The sequence below is a fragment of the Scyliorhinus canicula genome, chromosome 7, assembly GCF_902713615.1.
Source record: "Scyliorhinus canicula chromosome 7, sScyCan1.1, whole genome shotgun sequence".
Taxonomy (NCBI): domain Eukaryota; kingdom Metazoa; phylum Chordata; class Chondrichthyes; order Carcharhiniformes; family Scyliorhinidae; genus Scyliorhinus; species Scyliorhinus canicula.
Genome location: NC_052152.1, coordinates 96,891,927 through 96,910,140, shown reverse-complemented (window position 1 = coordinate 96,910,140; position 18,214 = coordinate 96,891,927). Strand labels below are relative to the sequence as shown.

General features: G+C 47.5%; 1 protein-coding gene across 2 annotated transcripts; it reads right to left on the bottom strand.

Annotated features, from left to right (window-relative positions):
• Positions 1–167: 167 nt before the first annotated feature.
• Positions 168–16,670, bottom strand: LOC119968628 (cysteinyl leukotriene receptor 2-like). Of its 2 annotated transcripts, XM_038801248.1 has the most exons (4): positions 16,509–16,670; positions 12,981–13,173; positions 10,656–10,721; positions 168–2,152 (listed from the first exon to the last, which is right to left on the bottom strand). In XM_038801248.1, the coding sequence occupies exon 4, from the start codon at positions 2,114–2,116 to the stop codon at positions 1,157–1,159; it is 960 nt and encodes a 319-aa protein (XP_038657176.1). In that variant the 5' UTR covers positions 2,117–2,152; positions 10,656–10,721; positions 12,981–13,173; positions 16,509–16,670; the 3' UTR covers positions 168–1,156. The 2 variants fall into 2 exon arrangements, with proteins under 2 accessions (XP_038657176.1, XP_038657177.1); XM_038801249.1 differs by lacking the exon at positions 10,656–10,721.
• Between the last annotated feature and the right edge of the window lie 1,544 nt (positions 16,671–18,214).

The following is an 18,214-nucleotide window of genomic DNA, read 5'->3' as shown; positions in this document are numbered from 1 at the left end:
GATGGGCCGAATGGCCTCTTTCTGCACTGTAAATTCTATGTCTATGTCTAAGGGTTTAACTGGGATTTCCCTGATGTTTACCAATCAGTATTGCACCACAGTTCAGCTTTTTAAACCTGATTTGCATGCTCTATAATATTGTTACTGAAGAATTGTAGGCCTTCAAATGCGGACATTTAATACTTTATTTTAAAACAAGACTGAAAGAATGTATTTGAAACCTTGTTTACTTGGTAAAAGAAAAACTGAGTTATCAATTTGAGCAAAATCAGAATGCCGCAAAATTAGATCATTGACATGTTCTGAAAAGAATCATGGGTTTTGTTGACAATTTATTAGCTGAGTAGAATTTTTTTTCGAGTTTTGCTGGCACAGCCGGATGGGCCTTAGTAAGCCTCAAGGCCTGAGGAACTAATAAGAAACAAGATTATAAATAGATAACAAGGTATGAGGGACTGATACATTCTCAAGCATTGAATTGAAAATTAAATTGCTTTCTGATCAACAATAAAAACTTACATTTATGTATGCCTTTGACATAATGAAATCTCCCAAAGTGCTTTGTCAAATTAAACTTGACATTGATGCAAATAAGGAGATATTAGGACAAATGATCAGACGCGGCGTTAAAGAAGTAAGGTCTTAAACGAGGAAAAAGAGGGAGCAAGGCAGAGACATTAAATTGCAGATCTTATGCCTAAATAGCTAAAGTACTACCAGCAATGATTGAGCGATTGGTGATACAATAGGCCAGCATTGGAGGAATGTAGTTATCATACAGGAATATGGGGCCGCAGGATAGAAGGGAAACATATAGATCAGCGCAGTCTGCAAGGGTTTGATGGAAAACCACTAAAAAGATTGGGGTAAGATGGAATAAGACTGCAATAAGACGGTATTTATTCTGCAAAGACATGAAGGTCTTGATGAACCCTTCAGTCTGGGATTGTACTCAATAGAAAAAGGTTGTATGAGGAACTACTTGCATTCAGGTGACAACTGGCGTGTCTGTATGTCAAATTGAATTATTCAGTGTGAGAAAAGAAATTACAACGCCACACTTGAACTTTGACCTTTCTGGAAGAGAAGAAATCCTGCACTCCAATCAGTCTTAAACCATGACAATTAGTCATGCAAAATGAACTGCATGAAGGGATCAGGTTTGCTGCATTGGGGCAGGACAGCCTTTGAATGCGTTCTTGATTGTGTTTCTCACCTTATCCCTGAAGGTCTGTGCTGCAAAGTAATATAGAAGTGGGTCCAAACAGGGATTCATCACCGCATGACTCAGGGTAGCCACCGCGCTTTTCTGAAGCAAACAGCTGACGTGAGATACATTTCTCCTGGTCGAAATTTCGGTAAGGTAGATAGTTCGTACAATATGATAAATCGGAAACCCAGTTATAAATATAACCATTACAACAACAATCCTGGCAATAGCTTTTCTCCGGGAGCTATGCTGCTTGTGAGGATTTGTCTTTGAAGTTAGCAAAGCCTTAACAACAAGTATGTAACAAATAGTGAAGAAAAAGAAGGGAATAATGAAACCCAGTACCAGGGAAATTAAATCCATGGTAAAGATTATTTTTATATCCATAACATCAATCCCATTACTGAGTTCAAAGCATTGTTCTTCCTTATTTCCAATTACCAGTAAAGGAATGCTTGCTACTCCAACAAATACCCATATTGCAATGCATATGATTTGCACATATTTAACATTTCTATACTTCAAACCTTTAACTGGATGCACTACAGCGACATAGCGCAATATGCTCATCAGAGTCAGGAAGTAGATGCTGCTGTACATGTTGAAGTACAGGGCATAAATCAGAATTACGCATAAGCAATTTGGAAAAGTCCAATTGTGTTTCCAATAATAATACGCACGCCAGGGCAAAGTGCACACAAAGAGCAGATCCGACATTGCCAGGTTCACCATAACAATGCTGAATGCATTCTTCTTCTTGTATAACTTCAGAAATACATATAAACAGAATACATTTTCAATAAATCCCAAAATAAATACAGTGATATATGTTGGTACGTAGATGTTAGTTTTAAAGTTGCCAATGCTCTCACATGAGCCATTCTCCAGAATGCGTTTGTCACTCATTTTCTGCTTTGAGGAAATCTGGGCACTCGGCTGTTCCTGTAGAAGGAAACCACTTATTTTAGTGATGACAAATGGAGAAGCTAAACAGATTCACTCGTTGCTTTGGTTCAATTCTGTGAATATAATGTGTTTTCAGTACTTATACAGTCACATGAGCTCAACTAATGGCATCATTCTTCCCCTCAGTGTTACTTCTGCCAATGTTTGAAAGTCAATAGGCCCAGAATCTCCAACCTCTGGAAGTTTATACCCGGGAGATACCTCCATGATAACGACACACTGACAACCCTGGAATTGCCTGCAATGTCCTTTCCAATGTGAAAGTACTCTGGGGTGGATTCTCCATTTGAGAGACTAAGTTGGGACTGAATGGCGGGTATTCTGGTGGGGGTGCAGCTGCGGGAGCCATTCAGGACGTACTAATGAGTCTCTACTGATGCCACGCGGGAATAGTGCAATTCCAACAAACACTGACGCCTGATTTGCTGGGTCGGAATCACACTCGGGAGCCTGACAAGCTGCAGCAGCTGCATATAAGCACTCCACTCCCCACACTCTCAAACCAGCAAAGGCGATGGCATCACGGAGAGCGGCATTGCGATTCACAGACGCAGAGCTTGAGATATTGCTGGATGCCAAGAAGGAGAGGCGGGATACCCTGTTCCCTGGGGTTGGTAGGAGGCTGTCACCAGACGATGCCAACCGAGCCTGGGCCAAGGCCGCAAAGCCAATGAGCACCGTGGGCCCCAAATTGAGGCCTGATAGCAGTGGGGTAAGAAGCTGAATGGCCTCTTCAGGGCAGCCCAGGTGAGTCACCAGCTCCATGCCCCAAGCACCAACCCCGTCCCACACACTCGTAAACCACCTAACCCTCCTGGAAGGAGATCGAATCCCACCTGCCGGCAGTCTGCGCACACCCCACCTACACCACATGCCAACACCCATACTGCCCGCCATGGCCGGGTGCCCTGCACAAACAGGCCACTAGCTGCGGAACCCCAGTGCTGCCCACATCCAAGTGCCTTACACTGTGCATTATCTGTTCCCCCAGGAGAAGACCTCCCACAACCACAGGGAGCGAGAGAAGACCGAAGTGGGCCCTTTGGGCCTTCAGCTCTCACAATCACGGAGCAGAGGGTGATGAACCTGGTCGGTGCGGTGGGAGAGCGGGCAGTCGCAGAGGCGGAGGTTGACATGGGACAACCAAGTGAGCCTCCAATGCGTTGTGATGTCCCTATGGCACGTGAGTCACCCTTCCCCCCCCACACCATGCCTACCCGCGATCTAGACATGCATCTTGTTTTGTGTCTTGTAGCACTGCCTACTGATGAGTCAGGACCGACTGGTGCCCCTTGCCTCCTGTGACTCACCTAGCAATGAGGCGGGTCCATTCCGGGTCCATCACCCCCGCCGCATCCCCGCAACACCCCGGAGCAAATGTCTGGGGATGACTCCAACTTTTCGTAACTGCTGTCACCAACATCGTCCACCGTAACAGAGACACTCACCTCAATTGGGCACTTTAGTGAAGAGGCTCCTGGGACACTATCTGGTGCGCATGACACAAAAATGCAACAGTGTATCAGGTTGAGGTAGGAATCCCCGAGGGGCGGACGGGCAGAGGGTGGCCTGATCTCAGGGACTAGCTGCCATCCAGACATGTCTCAGGCTTCTGGAAAAGGCAGGCCGATCAATGTTGGAGATGCAAGCGCAGACCCAGGGACTACATGGGGGGAGATGTTGGAACATTGCAGCGCCTCTGAATCCCCCCAACCTGTCACTGGCTTATCCAATGGGTAGCGGGCAGAAGAGGGTGGCACCACGCAAACTCTGACACCTGGAAGACTGCCGGGCCCATCCAGGTAAGGTTAGAAAGGTGGACACCAGATGGTGGTACAGGTGAAGCAGATAGGATAACGTTAGGAGCTAGGGCACAGTTATCAGACATAGCATTGTCACAGATAAACACCTGCTCACCGACATTCTGAACTGCTTGGGTCCTCTATCCTAAGTGTGTGTGGAATGGGTTGGGTGCAGAGGTTCGGCCAGGTGGCAGGGGGGTGAGTGTGTATGAGGCCGCTGATGTGGGGTGTGGGATTTGGAGGACGGTATGGCCCAGTGCCCTAAGGACACACGAGGGTACCCCACAGGGCTGCCGGAGACAGGGCCGGAGATGTGGGGGCGCTATGTTGTCAGGCTTACCCGGTGAGTGACCAATCTCAACTCACTACCCCATAACCACCTCTTAACCCCCTTCCCCCGCTCACCCTGGACACCATCTCCATCCCCTCCTCCACTTCCCCTGAAGGTATGTGGGCCCATGTGATGGAATGGATAACACGCAATCTGGGAGCACCTGGGTGGACAATGGACACTGGGGCAGAGGTCAGACTCTGTCAAGTGATGCGGACCAGCAGAGTTCATCGCAATGTGGCTGTTATCATCTTCCACTCCACGGACCTGACCCGCTGATACAGGTGACCTATGGCCTACACACTGTGTTGCAGCTGGTGGGAAGCTCGGAGGGGAGGTGGAGGTGCTGGGGTTGGGGGGGTGGAGTATACAGAGGGGGGATTTCGGGGTGATGGTTTTGTGGGGATGGGACGGGACAGTTATGCTGCCGGTGGCTAGGCCTCCTCGTCACCGAATCGGGGGGCGATCAGGTTGTCCCATGCGCGACGGCCTTGGCGCACATGTCATGCAGCTGCCTGTGCCTGCCTGAGCCCCGTGTGCTGCCCATTCTGCCCCTCCTCCACATCATCCTTGTCGGATGTGGCCTGGCGTTTCTCCTCCTCCTCCAGCATGTCGCCCCTTTCCTGTACGATATTGCACAATGTGCAGCCGGTGGTCACACACCAACTGCACGTTCATGGAGTGGTAGCCCTTCCTATTTATGAAGGGCACTCCATCGTACATCGGTGCCCATAGGGGGACATGCGTCCCATCATCACCCCTTGGACCTGGGGCATGCCAGTAATGGGGACAAATCCTATTGCCTGAGCAAGCTGGTGGGTTCGGTCCAGACTCAAAATGATATATTGTGCCACCCGGACATATAGGGCATCTGTGACAGCGTGAATGCACTTGTGAACGGATGTCTGCGAGATCCTGGACAGGTCCCCACCTGGCACCTGGAAGGACCCCGTGGTATAAATGTTCAGGGTGACCGTCACCCTGATGGCCAACAAGAGTGGGTGTCCTCGCCCATACCTCCATGGTTCTAGGTGCACCATGATCCAGCAGATATGCCATACAGTCCCCCTGCTCAGCTGGAGTCTTTGTCAAAATGCCAGCTCCGGCAGATCCTCGAATGACACGAGACCTCATTCGGCGCCTCCTTCCCACCTCCTCCTCCTTAGCCTGTTGTGCCACCAGCTCTCTATCCTCATCAGCTAGCTCCTGTTCCTCTGGGGCAGGCTTTGCCCCTGCAGGGACCCCTCAAGCAGCTTAAGGGTATAAAGGGCAGATGTGTTACCATGGTGAGAACTCCAAATGTCCATTCAGGTCCAACGGGCTACATGGTAGCCCTGGCCCCTCTCCCCTCCCAATCCCACACCACTAACCCCGTCACCCATCCCTACTGGCAGGGCTTCCATTGACTGTGCTCCCTGTGCCAGCACAATGCTCTGTGGCCTCTGTCTTGTACCCTCCTGTGGGGTCTACTGAGGGAGTCTTCCTTGGACCGGCTGCATGCTACCCCACCAGCAGGGTGGCACCTGATTGTGGGGAAGGGGGTACCGTGCGTCACCGACCAGCACAATGTTTAGTGACACGAGTGGGGACGAGGCTGACCCACTGGGATGGTAGCTGCAGTGTGCCTTGGGTCCTGTGTGGGTTGTGCCTACCTGTCCGGGGGTAGGATGGATGGGAGTAGGGGTACAGTGGACAGGCGGGGATTGGTGATGACTCATTGTCCCACTGAGTGGGCTAGCTGTTGTGCCATTGGCGGGGCACCTGCCCTGGGGAAGTGTGCCAGGGTGGGTGGCAAAGGCCATGGTGCATGAGTCCGCTGTTTGGGATGTGCTCTGTTCTTCACCTGCACCCCCTGCAATAGGGCAGTGCCTTGGATGGGTGCATGGAAGAGTGCCATGTCCATCCCATTGGTGGAGCGTCTGGACTCTGTGGGTTCCTAGAGGGGGGGGGGGGGGGGGTCCGGGGAAGGGGCACCCATATGGCTGGTGGTGCTCTGTACATTTTGTAGGCCACAGTGTGCAGTCAGTGGATTATGCAGCGGCACAATTGTCCTCCCACTGTTGTTGACTTTCCTTACCTCCACTCTCTCCCTCAGCAGCCACAGCACCCGGTCCCCATTTTTAAATACCACAAGTGAACCTCGCCGGCCTCACTTCCATCTGGCTAAGGTAGAGCCTTGAGGGAGGCCGGAGTCTAACTGGTTGGGCCCATTAATGATATGTTAATGATATGTTAATGACTGTTACTGTACAATTTGCATGCCCAGGCCAGCGCGGGGCGTGGAACACATTCACGCTGCTATCGAGGCACCAGAGCATGGCATTCCATTGGGTGCCTGGCGTCTACCTCGATTTTCGGTAGACACGTGATTCGCCTCCTGATTGCGATTCGCAATTCTGGTGTCACTGGATGGAGAATTCTGCCCTCTATGTTTGAAATCCTCTGAAACCGAGTTAAAGAGTCCAAACGTTCGTATGGTTCTGGTTTACATTACAGAATAGTTACCCAAGAGAAGGATTAAAAACAGTTCGAACTCCCCCACCCGTTTACACGCCCATCCAACTTCCCTTATCTCTCGACTATCCCTGACACGCTAGCAATGCAGACAAACCCCCGATTAATCCCAGTGATGCAAGACTACACCCTAACCACCCAACTCACTGATTTCCCCATACCTGACTAACCCCCCAATCAACTATCCCCTGACTATTCACACAACCCCCCAACTAACACTCCTGACACTCTGAATACTCTCCTGACCATCTAACTACGTACCGACCATCGCCACCCTGACTTATCCCCCATCTGACTATACCCCCAACCAATTACCTTCTCAACCCCCGACTACCCTAGACTACCCAACTACTTGCCCCACCTGACTACCCCTCGAACTTGCTCCCGACGGACCTTTCTTGCTAACCCACCCACCTGACATCCTATCCTCTCACCTACTTACCTTACACACATCCCTTCCCTCTTTAGCTTCTCAAAGTGGCTTTGGGTCGTTGAAACTTACCAGAGTATGGCAGCTAGTGCTGTAAAAAGGGGCATGGCTTGACTTTCCCTGATCCTCCTACACTATGAAGGAGGACTCTATACACCAAATTTCTGAGGAGGCTGGGTTTGGAAGTCCAGGTAATAAATGAAGTACTCCAATGTAAGGTAAGTACAAAGGATATCCACGGGTGTAATTCTCCACCTCTTAACGCCACAAACATGAACTGCAATCGGGTGGAGAATCGGGCATCCGCCCAAAATCGAGGTCCGTGCCCAACACCATATGGCGTCATGCTCCGGTCCCTCGCTGGTGGCGATAACAAGGTTCATTCCCCACACACAAGCCTCGAAGCATGGAGGCGATCGATGGCGCACTGTGACCCTCTCCACTGCACAATTAGGTGCCACCCTGCTGGTGGGATAACACACGGCCCACCCAATTCGGACACCCACTGGGGAGACAGGACAGGGGACGTAGAGCCTATCGCTGCCGTGGGTTGTGGCAGCCACCGCCACCCCTATTGACAGGGACAGATGGTGAGGATAGAGGCTCCCCATATCATAGGCCCGGTGCCACTTACTGACGGGGACAGGGGTGCAGTGGGGACAGGGCCAAATATCAGCAGGGGGAGGGGGGGTGGGGTGGCTGAGGGGTCGGGTGGCTTTGGGGAGAACGTGTGGACGGTGGAGCTGAAGTGCAACTTAGGGTCACCATGTAGCCTGTTGGATCTGGATGGGTAAGAAAATACTCATCTTGCTAACATGTCTTCTCTTTTCGCCCCTGCAGAGAATGAATTTCAGAGTCCAGTCAGCAGTGCTCACTATCTATCAGGCCGCAGCTTCCAGTATGGACACACGGAGGCTGGAGGCACAGGGCCTGCTCAGGGTGAACCTTGCACAAGAGGACTCTTGCCAGAAGAGCAGGGGCCAACCGGTGAGGCTCGAGTGCTAGCCGCCCAAAAGGCCAAGGCAGAGATGTGAAGGAGGTGCCGTATCAGGTGATGTGTATACTGTCAATGCCTGTCCTTTGAGGTGATACCGGACTGCCTGTGCCCCCAAAGACTTTGGCTAACCAGGGAGGCTGTGCGTCACCTGTGCCAGATGATGGCCCCCCCTGGCACCAGGGGATATGGAGGTGGATACCCACGCCTGGTGGCCGTCAAGGCGACGGGCCCCCTGAACGTTTATGCTACTGTGTCTTTCCAGGGGCCAAACGGGAACCTGTCTGGGATATCACAGAGGCACACAGGGGTATCCGCGCTGTGATGGATGCCCTATGCACCTGGGCAACAGACTATATAAATTTTAATCTGGACCAAGCCCACTAGGATGCGCGGGCAACAGGATTTGCCACCATCGCTGGCATGCCCCAGGTCCAGGTGTTGATAGATGGTACACATGTCCGACAAGACTGTCTCATCAGGTGGGTGACCTTCATCAATCGGAAGGCCTTCCATTCCCTGAATGTGTAGTTGGTGTGTGACCACCAGTGTGGGGCGTGTGTGTGTGTGTGTGTGTGTGTGGGGGGGGGGGGGGGGGGCAACACACGTGCCAGAGGAAAGCACAAGTCATCGGGGGGTCACTTGCTCGCCTGATGCTCACTGCACCACTGTGGTGAGGGGCTACCGGTCCCCCTCCAGACCTTTCCCTCTCCTGATGGCTCTGGGTCACCTTCTCCTGATTGGAGGGGGTAGGGAAGACAGAAAGCAATGCAGTGTCAGGCAGTCGCATGCATGCAGCACAGGGGTGGGTAGCTGGTGGCCTTCATGGCCAGGGCAACCGGCCATGGTGGCCGGTATGGGTTGCGGCATGAAGTGCAGGGTGGAGTGCACGCACACCATTGGTGGGTAGGGTTCGGTTGTCCTCCTGGTGACGGGACGGCGGGGTTACGGGTGCATGAGGTGGGCATTGGTGCCAGGAGCACAGTGCTGCCTACTGACCCTGGCCGCCCTGCAGAGGTTGTGAAGTTTTTTGTGGTACTGCTGTCCAGTCTTAGCGATGGGGCTCACGGCGGTCACAGCCTCTGCCACCTGCACCCAGTACTGCAGCTGGTGATAGCCCCCTTCCCACCCCGGGGTACAGCAATGTCCACTTCTCCTCCACGGCTTCCAGCAGGTTCTCGAGCTCTGCGTCCGTGAACTGGAGTGCCGCGTTCTGTGCTGCCATCTTGTTGGTTGGGGTGAGTGTGTGTGGGGACCAGAATGCTAATACGCGGCTGCAGCTTGTCAGCCTTTCGAGTGTCAATCCCGGCTCTTGTGAACCTGACACCGTTTCTCATTGGAATCGCTCGTGTTCCACGTGGCACCGGTGCTAGCCCGTTAATGGTTGTTGAATTGCTCTGGGAGCTGCGCTAATTTTGCTGTCGTAGATGTCCACCAATTCTGTCCTGGCATCAGCACTTAGTCTCCGAAATGGAGAACCCTTCCCAAGGCACAAAGTGAGATCTTGGGAAGGAGTAGTCTGGAGGAGCGGGGTGACGCACTTGCTATATGGGCATCATTTTGCACCAGCAGCTCAGTTGGTTGTTGCATGCCGACCTCCGCCTCAGAGATAGCCCTCTCCTGCACCTTCCTGGATAATGCCCTCTGCTCAGCGGGGTGAGAGCCCGGAGATCTGAATGCCCCCCGGTCTCCTCCCGCTTCCTTCTATTATGGGAAGCATTCAGGCTTATGTCAACAGATAGCAAGCAGACAATTTTGAAACATTCCAAACTTTTTTTTCAAAATTTTAAAGGTTTAGAACTTTATCTTATACAACTTTATATCGTCTCTGCCTGGGTCCTCAGGTCTACCCATGGTGAATAATCTTTGACTTGATGTGACGGTTTAAGGGCAAAAGGTGAAGGATAGGGTGAATCAGTTGACATGAATTGGTTCTAATTGACCATGGGGGAGGGTGAAGGGACATAGTTTGGCACAAAGGCTATAAAGGGCTGTTGGAGGGCCGTGAAATACCAGAGGGTTGGTTAGGAGGGGGCATACCTTGGCATGGGGACATGAGAGGCCACGGGGATGGCTGGGAGGTGTGAGGTGGCATAGATGGGATATGGAGAGAATGTAGGGAAGTGAGGGGTTGACGGTTGAGGACTGGAGGTTTGTTTCTTGGTTTTTATTCAATTTTGGACTCAGTGCCAAAGTCACAAGGTAGGACTTCCACCCAGTCCACTTTGGCACCCGACAGCCTCCACACGTCTTCTAAGGTCTCCTAATATAGCCTGTCCACAATCTGTAACCTCACGACCTGGCATACTCCTAACTTTACCATTAGGAACAATCACGGAGCTTGTTATACATGTGGGTTATTGTAGTTGCGTGCAATGTCTCTTTAAGAACTGAGTCACGTGACTTACGTGCTGTCATTGGCTACTCTGCGGGCTTTTGGGGGAGTATAGTGCCAAACCTTGTACGGTGAAGACCTATTCAATAAAATAAAAACAAATTACTGCAGATGCTGGAATCTGAAACAAAAACAGAAAATACTGGACAATCTCAGCAGGTCTGACAGCATCTATGAAGAGAGAAACGTGCTAATATGTCAAGCCTGGATAATTCTTCGTCAAAGCTTTGACAAAGTGTCACCCAGGCTTGAAAAGCTAGCTTCGTTCTCTCTCCACTGATGTTGTACCATTGAACCTCTGTTAATCTTGCACCAAACACCAGTGCTTCTGCAATATTATTTATTTTGTACTGATAGTCTAAAGGCACAGCAGTTTGAAAAAAGAAAAACTGGCGACGAGACCGGTATCAGAAGGTAAAAGGAAATTTTTAGTTTTCAAAAATTGTTGGAGTTGAGCAGCTTCAACAGATCAGTCAAGCAATTGATTAACAGAAGGTGAGCAATCACTGGCATCAGAACTAATAAGGCTTTGGGGCAGAATTTCAAAGGAAGGGCCTGTCACTTTTAAACTGGCAATCCGAGGAGTCAGGCTGTGGGGACTTGCCACATGTAATCGCTTGAGGATTGTAACAAACTACACAATATTATCGTAATATTACCATAACTTGGATGCAAGTTGCAGCTGTTAAAGGTTAAAGCTGTTGCAAGTTAAAGCTATTGCAAGTAAATGCTGCTGAATGTTAAGGCTGTTACAAATTGATAATCCACCTTGAATGAACTAGACTACTGAATGAAGGGGGAGAGCATTCTGATACCATGAACAATGGCATGACCATTTGGGGCAATGGGCTCTTTTGATGAGGACTCAGAAAACTGGAAGTCATATTCAGAGCGATCCCACCAACAAATTTTCGGACGAGATTAAGTCCCTGTATTCATAAGTATGATCGGAAGCAAAACTTTTAATTTGTTAAGAAGCTTAGTTCAGCCAGAGATCCCCCGAGAGAAGACATCTCAAGAACTGGTGAAAATATTAGAAGATCATTAATGACCAAAGCACTTGTTATCACGGACAGGTTTTGTTTTTATTGAAGGAATCAGTTAAAAGGTGAAAATTTTGCGCAGTTTGTCGCAACCTTCAAGCGACTTGCAGAGTTTTGTGAATTTGCCAATTCGTTGGATGACACAATTAGAGATCATTTAGTGTGTGATATTGTTAGATATTGGTGTTTCAATGCAGCTCTTGGCGAAGGAGGCTTGTCATTTGGAGCAACATGAGGATCCATTAACTGGCTGCTGCTCATTGCTACCATATTCTTCCGTATAACCTCCTGTGGTCGTGAATTTTGGTTGTGCCTTTATATCAAATTTTAACACGCAAATTGCTAATGAAAACATCTTTGAATGGAAATACTGTAGTTACAGGGTCGGGCCAGCAGGTAGTGATGTGGAGCGGGTCATTGCAGTCTCTCCCAACTGAGTAATTTGAGTGCCTCCTGCAGTACTTCCCATGAATTAGACTTGCTCTTCCAGACAACTTGTCAAATAGATTTGTCAGCCTGGGCTAGTGCATTTTAGCGCTTTATAATGCTCAGAGAAGAAAGTCCTCCTCATCACTGCCTTAAATGGGTGACATTGGTTCTAGATTCTCCCCCATGAGGGAACATCCTCTTAGCCCCTTTCCTGTTTGAGGGAATGTGCCTTGACTGTGCCCGAATTATCTTGATCAGCTACCATTTATCCTGCCAACCATTGCTCCAATATATTTGGCCCAGATCCATTCTGAGGATCATTCTGGAGTGCTCACATAGCACAGGATGTGCATTGCTGACATTGGAGCAGCCTTGTCATTTCTCTGTTTATTTACTGATAACCTTCTGACTGTCAATAAACCTGGCTACTGGCAATAAAACTTACTACTGGCAATACGCCTGGCCCACATTAATAAAGTTTTATGAAAACTATTATGTTTTACTTCAGAAGGCAGTGGAGGTGAGGTCAGAGAATAGTTTTAAGGCAGAGGTAGATAAATTTTGTGAGGCAAGGGAATCATACATTTTCATGGGTAGATGGAAATGTAGAATTTGAAACAGAAACCATGTTTAAATGGTTTACCTTTGCTCCTATCAATTTGTTCTTATGTAATATTAATAAACTTACTAATATTGATAAGTCCACTAATAGTTAGTACACCTTACTAGTGGTAATAAACCTTACTTAAGAATAATACATTCGACTTGGCAGTTACTCACTTGTTTCGTGTACTTAATAGTTAATTTTTAAAATATTTTTTAAACTCCCAGTTATGTAGACTTAGTCCCAAAGCAGCAATACTCACCAGCCAAACACCTTGTGAGTTTTCTGTGATGTTGCAGTTCAGTTTTTTTTTCAAATCAGGGCGCTCTTGGTCTTCTCTCTGCCTCTCTCTTAAAGGTAGGTGCTGGAGGCCTCATTCCTCAAGATGTATTTATCTGTACCCCTGCTGTGTATCTTTCCTGCCGGTCCCCTCTCTCTTGAAGGCAAGTGTTTATCTTGCAAGATAAAGTATTAGAGAATGAGAGATGTGAAAGTTACTTATAAATATTGCAATAAATTTTGTCTCTGATGATAAAAATACCACTTAAAATCACGAAGACTAACATAATTGATTCTGAATTGGAATTCATAAAATAAATTGATGAGTTAATATTTCAAGGGGCGGCATAGTGGCACAGTGGTTAGCACTGCTGCCTCACAACGCTCGGGACCTGGGTTCAATTCCAGCCTTGGGTGGCTGTGTGGAGTCTGCACTTACTCCCTGTGTCTGCGTGGGTTTCTCCGGGTGCTCTGGTTTCCTCCCACAGTCCAAAGGTGCACAGGTTAGGTGGATTGGCCAGGCTAAAATTGCACCCTAATGTCCAGAGAGGTGGGAAAAGGGAGATAGGGCCGGGAAGTGGGCCTAGATAGGGTGTTCTTTTGGAGGGTCAGTGCAGACCCGACGGGCCGAATGGCCTCCTTCTTTGCTGTAGCGATTCTATGGAAGGGGAATTTACTTGAAGTTTAAGGGAATAATCATTTTCAAAATTGAAATTTATTGAAGGCAAATGAAAAAACAGTTTAGGTGGTTTCTGTATATCAAAACAAAAAAGAAAGTTTGTTTTTGCAAGAAATAAATTGAACACTAAGAAAACCTGTCAGCCTAACAACGCTGTTCGATAATTCTGTAATGCAAAACAGAGAAAATGTGAGGCACAACATGGTAGCGTTATCTTTGAGAAAATAAAATAATCTAAATAAAGGACAATAACAAAAAGAATTGTTTTGAGCTCGGACCAGTATGGCAATGTTTGATTTATGTTTTTTAAAATATTTTTATGCAAATAAGGAAAAACATAACAACATATAAACAATCAATAACAAAATAAACAAAATACAATTCTCCTAATTTGTGATTTTTTTCCCTCTTATCTCCACCCCATATCATCTCTACCCCCCCCCACCCCCGCCCTTTACCTACTGGCAACAAACGGATCTGTAAATAGAGACAAGAACAGCTTCCATCCTGTCCAGAATTTCCCATCTGAGCCATGAAGGGCAAATTTAATTTGATCAAGTTTAAGAAATTCCACAAGATATCCTAACCATGTCGATACTTTTTTAGGATCTTCTGAATTCTATTCTAATTAAAATCCGCCTCCGAGCAATTAATGTGACAAAGGACACTGCATCGGCTCTTTCCCTTCTATTAGTCCTGATACATCCGACACTCCAAAAAGTGCCTCAAGAGGTTACGGCAATATTTCCACCTCTACAAGTTTTGATAATGTTTTAAATACCGAGGTCCAAAACCCCACTAATCGTGGACATGACCAGAACATGCACATGTGGTTAGCTGGTCCTCCTTTACACCTCTCACATTTATCTTCTACCTCTGTGAAGAATCTGCTCATTCTTTGTTGTGTCATATGGGCCCTATGTACCATCTGCGATTGTATTAAGCCCATCCTAGCACATGAAGATTAAGTATTGACACTGTGCTTATTTTCACTCCATAGTCTCCATTCCAATTCCATATCCAACACTTTCTCCCACTTTAGTTTTATTTCTTCAATCGGTGTTTTCTTTGTGTGCACCAGCCTTCTATAAATGTTAATAACTTTTTCATCTCCCAGATCATATGGTAAGAGCAATTTATCAAGCAGGTTGTTATTTGCTAGACGAGAGAAAGAGGAGAACTCCTTTTTCACCAATTTTTGTAATTGAAGATATTTAAAATTCCCCTTCTGCGTTTTGTGTTTTCCCTCAATTCTTCAAAGTTTGCAAATCTACCTTCTAAGAATAAGCATTTTACCTGTCTCAGTCCCTCTTTATGATACTGTTTAAATCCGGTACCAGCCTCCCCGGACAGGCACCGGAATGTGGCGACTAGGGGCTTTTCACAGTAACTTCATTGAAGCCTACTCGTGACAATAAGCAATTTTCATTTTTCATTCATTTTCAAATGCTATATCCAATCTTGTCGGGGTGAACCGGTGGTTTCCATAAATAGCCCCTATTTATGGTTCCCAAACCAAAACGTTGTCTCAATTGGCTCTTGATTTTAAAGGATAATGCCACTACTGGACTTACTGTAAATTTCTCTGAGATAAATGGGAGTGAGACGGCAGCTAAAGCCTTCAGGCTGGACCCCTTACGCGATGCTTCCTCCGCCTGTACCCATTCCGCTTCTTCCTCTTTCCACCATTGCCGAATTGTTTCTCTATTAGCTGCCCAATAATAATACAAAAGATTGGGCAGTGCCAACCATCCCACCTACCAATTCCATTGTAAAAATATCCGTTGAATTCATGGAATTTTATTAGCCCATATATAATCCTAAATTATTTTATCCATTTGACAGTAAAATGTCTTAGGTAGAAATATTGGAAGCAACTGACACACCAATAGACATGTGTTGGATTTGTGTTGATCTGTATCTATAAAGTTCTTGCCTTGTTAATAACTCACTGTTGTGATTTAACTCTGCCTCATCGTATTACCTCGCGCTACAACATTAGGGACAAGAATACATCGGACCAGTCGAAAAAGGGCAAAGTTGTCAACTTTTGGAGAGCGGTGCGTGGGGGAGGTTGAAAGGCATTCATACGTTTTCACTGCCAATTAAATCACAGCGGAAGACAAGCAAAAAATGATATTACTCACAGTTTGCAGACCACAAATATATAACCTCCAACTCCGGACACCAAATCCTTTGATCAACTCGTGAAACTAGTGAGAGACAATTCTAATCCTCGGCCCTCCATTATAATGCAGAACTATAAATTCCATTCAGCCAATAAGGGCCTGGGGGAAACAGCCTCTGCTTTGGTAGCCGGACTTGGACAGATGGTTGAACACTGCAAATTCAGTCCGCCTCTTGGTGATATATTATGTGGCTGTCTGCTCTGTGCTATAAATAACTTGAATATTTAGAAGAAGTTGCTGCCAGAAAACAGAACATCCCTCGACAAAGCGGTTGAGTTAACTCAAGTGACTGAAAGTACTGATCAAAGTTGAACAAAGTTGAAAGTTGAACAGACTTTTGAACTGCAAGGCATGCAAAGCAAGATAGGAAATGGCTGCCGCTGAAAGTAACCATAGTGAGGCTGCAGTGGAGCCTGAGAAAAAGCAGAGTGACCGTCAGCCACAGGGCCTAAAGCAGTGGTTCCCACCCTTTTCAGCTTACTTGGTACACTTCAACGAGACAAACATTTCCACTGTGCACCCACTCAGACCCTAGTGGTCAGGTATAAAAATGGAATCTGAGTAATTCCAGTAGGGCTGTGCTATACAATGATAGAAGTTGTTTTAGTTTTAGGGGAAAAAAATAAACTCGATGTTTTTCTACCTGTTGAGTGAAGCATCAAAAGTACTCAGTGAGCAGCAGTTCCAAATATCATCCTTCAGTCTCCATTACCATGTGATGGGGTGGAGATTACTTTAGCCCTGAACTTGTGGGTTCTTGTTGCGCTTTCTTTATCCTATACAGGTTGGCAAAAGGTAGGCAGGGTGGGGGTGGGTGAGTGACACGAACTCCAGTCCTGGCTTCAGTATCGACACATTCTTTCATGAAGCACGCCTACAGTTCATTGTGTCATATCGCTGTTGAGAACGCAACACACCCAAGACCTTTATCTGTTTCAGTTTGAAACCCGTTTTTCCAGAAATAATGTTGGTGCAGCAGCAGATTGGATTTGCTTTTTGGTTTTCCTTCCTGAATGTTAACTATTCAGAGTAAAATGGCAGCTTCTTCAGTTGCAAAATTGGATTACAAATTCTCAAGGGGCTGTTGGCCCAAGTGTTTTTGTTTAATAAAACGCAATGAAGAAAAAGTCGGATCGAGGAAATTGGCTAAAAACTCAAGATCTTAAGCAGTTCTAGAATAAGATTGAAAACGGGTTTTCACAATAATCTCTTGGCTGGAACGTTCCCAAGGCAGAGCATAATTTATCATGAGGAAATGCAGAGAGCACCCTGTTAGTGATTCCCCAGCTTACATGCAAACTGGAAGCATCCCAGAGTTTGCAAGCTCTGGCTCTTCCCAGTGCTTTGTGAGTTGTTGCTCACAGGTAGGACGTTACGATTGCTGTTGGTTATTCAAGTGCAGCAAATTCTGCTCTGTTCTACTTGAAGGGATGCATTTTACATGGATTAATGTAACATTGCCAGCAATTCATACATAAGTATTTCGGAAAAGAGTCCAGGTTTGCCTGGAAGAGTTGTAATTTAGAGCCACAATGGGAAATTTCACCTCAGGAATTTGAATTTATAATCCATTTTAAAATGGTTGTAAAGTAAGCTCCCTGCACTGGGGACAAGCCCACAGCCACTCCCAGTAACCGGAGGTGGGGGAGGTGGAGACTCCAATCTGGATAACCTCTCCTGGTTGAATTGGCGCAAATATAACAAACCCCAGTTTAAAGCCAGAGGCCGGGCATTGTGATGTCATCCCCTTTCTTGAGTCGCTATTGGCTGAGTGTTGCTAGTCATGGAACGGGGTTGGGTCCTGTGGCTCTGGCACACTGATTGGCTGACCCATTGACACATTTCCAATTTCACATGCGATCGGTCAGTTCCTGCGTTCCATCCAGACCCGATTCAGACTCCCCGACCTGGAGCCCAGACCCAGACCCGGAACTCCCTCTCCAGTAAAACTATGCCTGTCTCAAACTGTGGACAGTTTGCACCAAAATCTGACGGCACACTTGTACAGTTCTCATGCCACACCAGTGTGTCATGGCACATTGGTTGAAAACCACTGGTCACAAAGCTTGTTATCATTGTGGGGGAGACCATCCCCAAGGCAGATGCAAATGTAACGAGTTCATTTGTTTCAGGTGCAATAGAAAATGTCAATGACCTACACCGGGCAGCCAGTGTGAGGAGGCACTAACCCCCCAAGGGGGCATTCCCCCAGACTACCCCCAACCCTCCCTCAATCCCCCTTCCCCTTCAGCACTCCCTCCACCCACCCCTTCAACCCTCCCTCCACCCCAACACCACCCCCCCAAATAATGGTGAACCGCGCGGGGTGGCTAACAATGCCCTCTCTCT